Raw genomic sequence first — 9,146 nt, forward strand, 5'->3', positions numbered from 1 at the left:
ATCATCAGAGGTCAACCAAGGACACCGGGAAGCTCTTTAGAGATGGATGCATGTGTCAGATTGGACGGTTCATTGCCAATTGATCAGCACAACAGAGATTCGGTCAAGGTTAGTGAACCCCAACTAACAACAGTTCAAGACACATGAATCAACCATGTCCTGCCAGGCCTGCCCAGCAGCGCCAACATGTCTTGGGAGCAGACGTCACTGCTGAGTCTGAGCCATGAGCTTGGGGATCTTATGCTGTGGTCCCATTTACACAGCTTGTGAGTGTGCGGGGCTGGAAGGTGCTGGAGACCGCGCCTCCGCTAGGAGAGGAGGCCTGGTGAACGAGGACCTCGTGCTGTGACACAGACTGCAGCCATGGCGAATTTTCCTCGCTGGATTTCAAGAATCCCCCACTTCAGTCTGAAGTATGTCATAAGCTTCTGACACAGCACAACCCTGTGCCCCCTTTCCTGCATGGGAGCCCATGGCTGAATCAGATTGAATCCGCCTCTTCATATGCAGGGACTGGGCAAGGGACAGCGGGAGAGACGAGGGTGGAGTGACCCCCAGGGCCTGCGGGCCAGTAAGTGGAAGAATGTTCTCAGCGAGGCTGCCGACGCGAATTTCTATATTGCAGTTTATCAGATGCCAGTAAGCGATTTCCAAAAATTTTGGGTGCTGCTTACCGCTCACAGACGCGGGTCCTAAAGAACACGGGACGGGAGCAGGCATGAGTCTCAGCACCTGAGAGACCGGCACGCAGGCGTGGGCACTTCCACGCACCCGCGCTGCCAGCCTGGAGGAGTCACTCCAATCTCTAACCCTGCGTCGCAGCCCCTGCCTTCACGCGTGCACCCTGAGCCGCCTCTGTCCAGTTCTGAGAATGAGTGCACAGGAGGCTGTGCTGGGCCCGGCCCGGGCCTCGCGGGCGGCATCCTGGCCAGAGCTGCCTCGCTCCCATCTCAGAACCGGTGACCGTGGGAAATCGCAGAAGGCAAACCACTCAACTTTCGTGTCTTTGTGTGACCATTGAGAGATCATTGAGTAATGCACAAAAACTGGACTTTAAAAAAAAAAAGAGGAAGAAGAGATACCTTGAATAGTTTAGTACCAAGAAAGCTGCAATTCCTCACAGATAATTTCCTGCGTGGGTTGTATGTTGTCTATAGAGTGCCAGTGTGGTAGGAGACCGTGACAGGTGGGGCAGAACCGTGTCCTCCTGGTTACCCTCGTGCATGTGCCTTCTCTTTCCTTCTTTGTCTAAAGAGACAAAAAACTTCGTTACTGGGCCAGCCCAGTGGTGCACTGGAGAGTGCACCGCTTGGGAGCGCGGCGGCGCTCCCGCCGAGGGTTCGGATCCCATGTGGAGACCGGTTCCCGCTCACTGGCTGAGCGCGGTGCGGGCGCAACACCGAGGGGTGCGATCCCGTTGCCGGTCCCCAGTACAGGCGCGACACCGAGGGTTGCGATCCCGTTGCCGGTCCCCAGTACAGGCGCGACACCGAGGGTTGCGATCCCGTTGCCGGTCCCCAGTACAGGCGCGACACCGAGGGTTGCGATCCCGTTGCCGGTCCCCAGTACAGGCGCGACACCGAGGGTTGCGATCCCGTTGCCGGTCCCCAGTACAGGCGCGACACCGAGGGTTGCGATCCCGTTGCCGGTCCCCAGTACAGGCGCGACACCGAGGGTTGCGATCCCGTTGCCGGTCCCCAGTACAGGCGCGACACCGAGGGTTGCGATCCCGTTGCCGGTCCCCAGTACAGGCGCGACACCGAGGGTTGCGATCCCGTTGCCGGTCCCCAGTACAGGCGCGACACCGAGGGTTGCGATCCCGTTGCCGGTCCCCAGTACAGGCGCGACACCGAGGGTTGCGATCCCGTTGCCGGTCCCCAGTACAGGCGCGACACCGAGGGTTGCGATCCCGTTGCCGGTCCCCAGTACAGGCGCGACACCGAGGGTTGCGATCCCGTTGCCGGTCCCCAGTACAGGCGCGACACCGAGGGTTGCGATCCCGTTGCCGGTCCCCAGTACAGGCGCGACACCGAGGGTTGCGATCCCGTTGCCGGTCCCCAGTACAGGCGCGACACCGAGGGTTGCGATCCCGCTACTGGTCAGAAAAAAAGACAAAAAGGAAAAAAAAAAAAAAAAAACTTGGTTACTAAAATTGTATGTATTTTCACATCCCATTAAATAGGAGCACCACGTGGTAGATGAAGGCTTCAGTTAGAATGCTCAGAATTAAGCTTATGGAGCTTAAGTTTCATCCACTTTCTCGGTGGGCGACTGGCGCGTCTGCGCCCCTGTAAAAGGTTTCTCTGGGGAAATAGGGAGCCAGTTTCTCCCCTCCTGTCCCCTCCCGTAGACCCGGGAGCCACTCCCTGCTAACCAGGAGCTGAGATCCACCTTCAAAAGCCAGACAGTGAAGTTCATGGTGGGGGCCGGCCGCACGGTGGGACCACGACTCCTCTCGGTTTCCCTGCAGTCTCTCCAGAGCCCCTCAGGGCAGGCCTCGCAGCTGGAGAGGCGTCGGGGGGCCTTCAGCACATGATCCTGGAGAGGAGGATGCTTCAAACTCGGCCCCTCTGCCTGTCCCACCGCCCTGCCGGCTTCCTGTCCCCCTCCATCCTGCCTTCCTTTCTCTCTCTGTCTCTCTCTCTGTCTCTCTCTCTCTCTCTCTCACACACACACACACACACACACACACACACACACACACAGCAAGCAAATACTACAGACACTCAGGCTGACAAGGGAGGAATTGTCTCCTGTCCTTCAAAAAGACCTGCCCAGTGATTCCTGCGAGGAATGGAGGGGCTGCTCCACCAGGGAGCGCTTTCTAAAGCTGGAATTCCTGGCATTATATTGGTTTGTGGCACTGTCGCCTGAAGCCAGCCTTGGGGATGCTGCGGGGTGTGCTGGCTGTTGTGGGTGGTGGAGAAGGCGACGGTGTCTCTCGGGAACCAGCACACACTGTAGCAGGATGCTTGTTTTTAGGTTGTTTGTGCAATTGCCAAAGACAAACCCACTTTCCTTGTGCTGTGGAGACACCACCACACTGCTGCATTGAGTAACATTGCAGCAAGACTTTAAGGTGGCTTAAACTGAAACAAAACAAAATACATGCAAAGTCAATATAAAGAAATATCAAGGGCCGGCCCGGTGGCGCACTCAGTAGAGTGCACTGCTTGGGTGCGCGGTGGCGCTCCCGCCGAGGGTTCGGATCCCATATAGAGACCGGTCTGCTCACTGGTTGAGCGCGGTGTGGGCGCGACACGGAGGGTTGCGATCCCTTTACCGGTCACGAAAAAAGACAAAAAGAAAAAAAAAAAAATATTAAGAAAAATAGCAACTTAAGAAAACTGACATTAAGAGCTATGATAGAAATTCACACTTCTCCCTGAGCTTTTCGGGAGTCAGACAAAAGAGAAACATGATGTTTTATTAGTATTTTCATTGGAACCTCTAGAAAGGAATACGCCTGCCACCTCCTTAGGGGAGACAGTTTCCCGTGGCACCAGATGACAATGGAAGCATGTCAGGTGGAGCTTTATTTAAAGCATGTGGTGAGGTGATGATCAGTAGTCACAAGAGCGTTCTTGTAGCAAGCAGAAAAGCAGGTTTCCCGTGGCAGGGTCTTCAGTGATGTGAAGGAGGGACGTGGTGACATTGGTTGGCTTGGTGAGGGGCTTCACTTCAGCTGGCCAGGCTGGCAGCTTTCCAAGGCTCTGTCTTCCAGAAGGGCAGAGCTCAGAGTGACCAGACAAATGGCTGACACTCACCACCACCTTCCCAGGGAACCTCTTCCTCACCCAGGTGTGCGGGTCCCTGGTCGGTGGCGCAGGGGAGGGTGCTCTCAGGTGAGGGGCGCCTCCAGCGCTGCTGTGCTGTGCTGCATTGCTGATCGGGGCATTTGCTTTGGGAGCCTCATACCACCACCTTCCCAGGGAACCTCTTCCTCACCCAGGTGTGCGGGTCCCTGGTCGGTGGCGCGGGGGAGGGTGCTCTCAGGTGAGGGGCGCCTCCAGCGCTGCTGTGCTGTGCTGCATTGCTGATCGGGGCATTTGCTTTGGGAGCCTCACCAGCCAGTCACGGCCTTGTCACTCTGTTGCAAAGGTCGAAAAAGCCAGCCCACCCAGAAGGAGGGCCCTCCACACAGTGGTGGCTCTGAAGGACGGGAGAAGAGTCAGCCCTTCCTTCAGATGCTGGATGTGTAAAATCTCCAGAGTTTGATCAAAGACTCCTTTGAGTTCCCAAACTTTCCAGCTGAGGACTTGGTGCACAAAGTTTTAACCTTGAAAAAATTGCAAATTGGGCATCTACAGTCTACTGGCAGGAAAAACCGTCCATGATGTGCTCGGGAACAACACAGCTTCCCAACCACATGGCTGCCTGGGCGGGTTCCCTGTGAATCACAACGCAGCCTCTCTCCTAAGGAACGCAGTGCACAGAGTTGCAATACAGATTATTGAATATCGATGAGTTGTGCACGGGAGAAACCCTCCCCCAGGAAACGGCGTGGTTTTGTCATCCCTGCTGCTGAGCACATTTCTAAGAGGAATTACAGACACCCCAATCCTCAGTCTGCTTAAGGCAGATAAATTACAGCACCTTGTTTTTGCTGTCAGGGTAGCAAGAGACCTTTAATGGGGTGTCCCAAGAATGAAAACAGCTTCTCCTAGGAGTAAAGACCATACAAAGCAACCCGATCACTCCCTATAAAAGTCACCTTGAAGGCATGCCCCCCTCACTCCAACACCAGCCACAAGCAGACAGGACAGGCATGGCGCCTAACCAGGCTTAACAAACGAAGTTAAAGTCACAGCCTAGACTAGTCGTACCAGCAAAGCTGGAGGGAAGGTTGGAATGAAGAGACTCCTTTCCGCATGGAGCTCAGTAAAGTGAACCACGGTGGCCAGAGCGTGACAGTGCTTGTCTAGCGTCCAGTAAGGAGAAGCTCCTTGAGCAGTGGGTGGAGGCTTCTAACTACCAGACCCATCTGCCCCCACTCAGGAAGACAGAGCAGCAAAGACGGCTTACTACTGTGTCCGCTCCGGTGCACCAGCAGCCACCAAATGACTGATCCCAAATTCCAGGTTTTGTGGTACTGGAAAAGGCACTCTGAAAGGCCCTGTGTGGCTCTGGGTGGCCCTGATTAGCCTGGGTGATCGTGGACGGTCTTGGGAGCCCTTGATGGTTCTGAATGAGCCTTCATGGCTATGGAGGAACCCATTTGCCCTTTAGTGACTATTGGTGGCCCCGGACGGCTCTGGGAGACAATGAGCATTCATGAGTGACCTGGGTGGCCATGGGTGGCTATGGATAATCTGATGGTTTTGCATGGGCCTGATAGTCCTAGATAACCCTGGGCTGGGTTGTCCTGGGTGACCCTAAATGGTATCGAATGACCCTGACTGATCCTGAGCAGCTGTGATGGCTGCAGTTGGCCCTGGATGGGCCTTACCCTGCATGGCTGTGGGTGACCTCGGTATACCTGGGTGGCTCTGGCTAACCCCAGGTGACTGTGATATCCAAGATGGTCCCTGAGACCCTTCAGTGTCCTTGGATGGCCTTGTTGGCCCTGGCTGTCCCTTGGAAACGCTGTGAGTGTCCCTGGGTGAACGTGGGTGGTTTTCGAAGGTGGCAGCCCCTTCTCTGTGGCCACAGCACAAAGGCTGGCACAGGCCTCTCACGAGCCTCTCCCGTGTGCTTCAAAGTGCTTCAAGGTGCTTTGGCCACCAGCTCCAGTGATGTGGCTGCTGCGGGAGGCGGGAGGCGGGAGGGCACGCTGCTGACGCGGTCTGTGCTGGTGTCCGCCAGGCGTGGGCTTCACGGTCATCCTCATCTCGCTCTACGTGGGCTTCTTCTACAACGTCATCATTGCCTGGGCCCTGCACTACCTCTTCTCTTCCTTTGCCGCCGAGCTCCCGTGGACGCGCTGCAACAACACCTGGAACAGCCCCAGCTGCTCCGACGCCCACTCCGGCAACTCCAGCGGTGGCCTGGGCCTCAGCGACACCTTTGGGACCACGCCCGCTGCCGAGTACTTTGAGTAAGTGGGAAGCCATCTCCTCTGGTCGGCCTCGGAGCCTGGAGGACAGTGGGGCTGAGCACTCAATGGCAGCCCTGAGGTCAGCCGCTCCCACCCTATTGGCCACCTGGGGGTGTGGGAGGACCTGTCCCTTTCCCCTGCCCAGGCCTGTCCCCAGATTCTGTCCCTTCAGTGCTCTTGTGGGGCATATTCCTGAATCCCACGTTGGTGGTCTCCTCAATGGGGATGGAAAACGGAACAGCCCCTCCCGGCTCCGTCCTGCTCCCAGCATCGGTTTTGGGTGAGAGGAGACTGTGGGGACGTTGCAGCCACTGCATCTGGGGAAGGCGAGCTCTGGAGTCTGGGGCTCCGGGCACCTCCAGCGCGAGCTCGGCTCTGCATTCTGCTTGTGCATCCTCCCCACCTCCTCCGCGTATGGCCCGAGCCGGAGCCCTCCCACCCACGCCCTCTGCTCTCTCCAGAAAAGATGCCTGTGTGGGCGTCACTGCCAGGAGCCTCCAGCGTCACTAGGCAGACCCTGGTGCCAGCCAGGTGGTGTCAGTGCACAGTGGTGTCAGGTCTCCCACATCCCTGCTGATTTTCTATGCACCTGCTCTATCAGCTACTGAGAAAGGGTATTGAAGTCTCCACCGTGGTTGTGGGTTTGGCCATTTCTCAAGAACAGCTCTATCAGCTCTTGCTTCGTGTACACATTTTGAAGCTCTGTTGCGAAGTGCATTCATGTTTATGAATATCGAGTCTTTGAACTGATCCCTTTACCATTGTGACATGTCACTCCTGGTTATTCCTCCTTCTGGAGTCTACTTTAATATTAATATGGCTTGCTTACAATCAGTGTTTGCATGATGTATCTTTTCCTCCTTTTGTTTTTGACCGATATGTGTCATAATATTTACAGTGGGTTTCTTGTAGACGACATCGAGTTCGTTCTTGCTTTTTTATCCAGTATGCCAATCTTTGTCTTTTAATTAGTGTTTTCATTTAATCATTTTCAGTATGGTTGGGTTTAGGTCTTTCATTCTTACTATTTTTTTCTATTTTTCTCATCTCTTCTTTGTTTCTTTTTTCTCTTTTTATTACTTCTTTTGAATGCTTTAATTTTTAGGCTTTCATTTTACCTACAGTATTGGCTAATGAACTATAGCTCTGTCTTAATTTTTTAAGAGGATATTAACAGTGTTTACAATATGCACCTTTAGCTTATCACGATCCACTTCAGCTGGGATTAACCTCTTCGTACAGAACTTCAGGACGTGCAGCCTGCACTTCTGTTTCCTCATGTCCTTTGAGCAATTGTCACCAACAATGTGATATCAACTCNTGTTTTTGACCGATATGTGTCATAATATTTACAGTGGGTTTCTTGTAGACGACATCGAGTTGGTTCTTGCTTTTTTATCCAGTATGCCAATCTTTGTCTTTTAATTAGTGTTTTCATTTAATCATTTTCAGTATGGATGGGTTTAGGTCTTTCATTCTTACTATTTTTTTTTCTATTTTTCTCATCTCTTCTTTGTTTCTTTTTTCTCTTTTTATTACTTGTTTTGAATGCGTTAATTTTTAGGCTTTCATTTTACCTACAGTATTGGCTAATGAACTATAGCTCTGTCTTAATTTTTTAAGAGGATATTAACAGTGTTTACAATATGCACTTTAGCTTATCACAATCCACTTCAGCTGGGATTAACCTCTTCGTACAGAACTTCAGGACGTGCAACCTGCACTTCTGTTTCCTCATGTCCTTTGAGCAATTGTCACCAACAATGTGATATCAACTCAACAATACATCTCCGTTATTTTTGCTTTAAACAGTTAATTCTATTTTCAATAAATTTAAAACAGAAGAGAAATATTTTATATCTACATACATATTCACGTCTCCTGTTCTTTATGCAGATGCAAGTTTCATTTGATGTCATCTGCCTTCCATCTGATGAATTGCCTTTAACGTTTCCTGTAGTGTAGACTTACTGGCAATGAATTCTCTCAGCTTTGGTTTTACTAAAAAATAGTTCACCTTCTTTGTGGGGGGGATTTTTTCTGTTGTGGTGAACTGCATGTGACATAAAACCTACCATCCTAGCCGTTTCTGAGTGCATAGTCCTGTGGCATGACGCACGTTCACGCTGCTGTGTCATCACCTCCGCCATCTGAACTTTCCCATCCTCCCAAACTGGAGCCCTGTCCCCATTTCAGCAATGACTCCCGTTCCTCCTCCCCAGCCCCTACTTTCTGTCTCTGTGAATTTGACAACTATAGGTAGACAGCGTAAGTGAAATTATACAGTCTTTGACCTCATTTCACTTTGCATATGTCTCCAAGGTTCATCCATTGTCAGAATTTTATTCCTTTTTAAAGCCAAATAATACTGCACTGAATGGATGTGCCACTCTGGCTCACCCATTTGTGTGCCGATGGCACTTGGGCTGCTGTCACCTTTGACTACTGCGAACAATGCTGCTGTGAACATCGGTGTGAGAAGCTTCTGTCCATGTGCCTGCTCTCTCTTCTTTTGAGTGTATTCCCAGAGGTGGACCGCTGCACCGTGTGACAATTCTGTGTGCTTGTTTGAGGAGCTGCTGCTCTGTTTTCTGCAGTGGCTGCACCGTTTTACATCCCACCAGCAGTGCGCAGGGTTCCAATTCTCCACACCCTTGACAACACTTGTTTTCGGTTTGTTTGTTTTGACTGTAGTCATCCTAATGGGTACGAAGGGGCATCTCATTGTGGTTTTGGCTTACACTTCCCTGATGACTAGTGAGTGAGCATCTTTCCACGTGCTCAGGGGCCGTCCATAGGCCTTCTGTACAGAAACGTCCCTTCAATGTCCTTTGCCCATTTTTAAATTGGGTTGTTTGTTTTTATATTGTTTCTGAGTTTTAGGAGTTCTTTATATGTTCTGGATATTATTCTCTTATCAGATAGATACGTGATTTGCAAATATTTTCTCTCGTTCTGTGGTTTGCCTTTTTACTCTATTGATAGTATTCTTTTTTTTTTTTTCCTTTTTGTCTTTTTTATTGGCCGGTAACGGGATCGCAACCCTTGGTGTCGCGCCCGTACCAGGGACCGGCAACGGGATCGCAACCCTCAGTGTTGCGCCCACGCC

The 9,146-nt window shown here is 52.1% G+C and overlaps 1 protein-coding gene across 1 annotated transcript in view; it reads left to right on the forward strand.

Moving 5' to 3' along the window:
* The window catches only part of SLC6A3 (solute carrier family 6 (neurotransmitter transporter), member 3), a 43,933-nt gene that overhangs the window by 5,486 nt on the left and 29,301 nt on the right, over positions 1–9,146 (forward strand). Inside the window, exon 3 of the mRNA XM_008591362.1 lies at positions 5,806–6,037. Within this exon, the coding sequence (XP_008589584.1) occupies positions 5,806–6,037 (232 nt within the window). The remainder of the gene's footprint in view (positions 1–5,805; positions 6,038–9,146) is intronic.

This window comes from Galeopterus variegatus, unplaced genomic scaffold (assembly GCF_000696425.1).
Source record: "Galeopterus variegatus unplaced genomic scaffold, G_variegatus-3.0.2 Scaffold6865, whole genome shotgun sequence".
NCBI classification, from domain to species: Eukaryota; Metazoa; Chordata; class Mammalia; order Dermoptera; family Cynocephalidae; genus Galeopterus; species Galeopterus variegatus.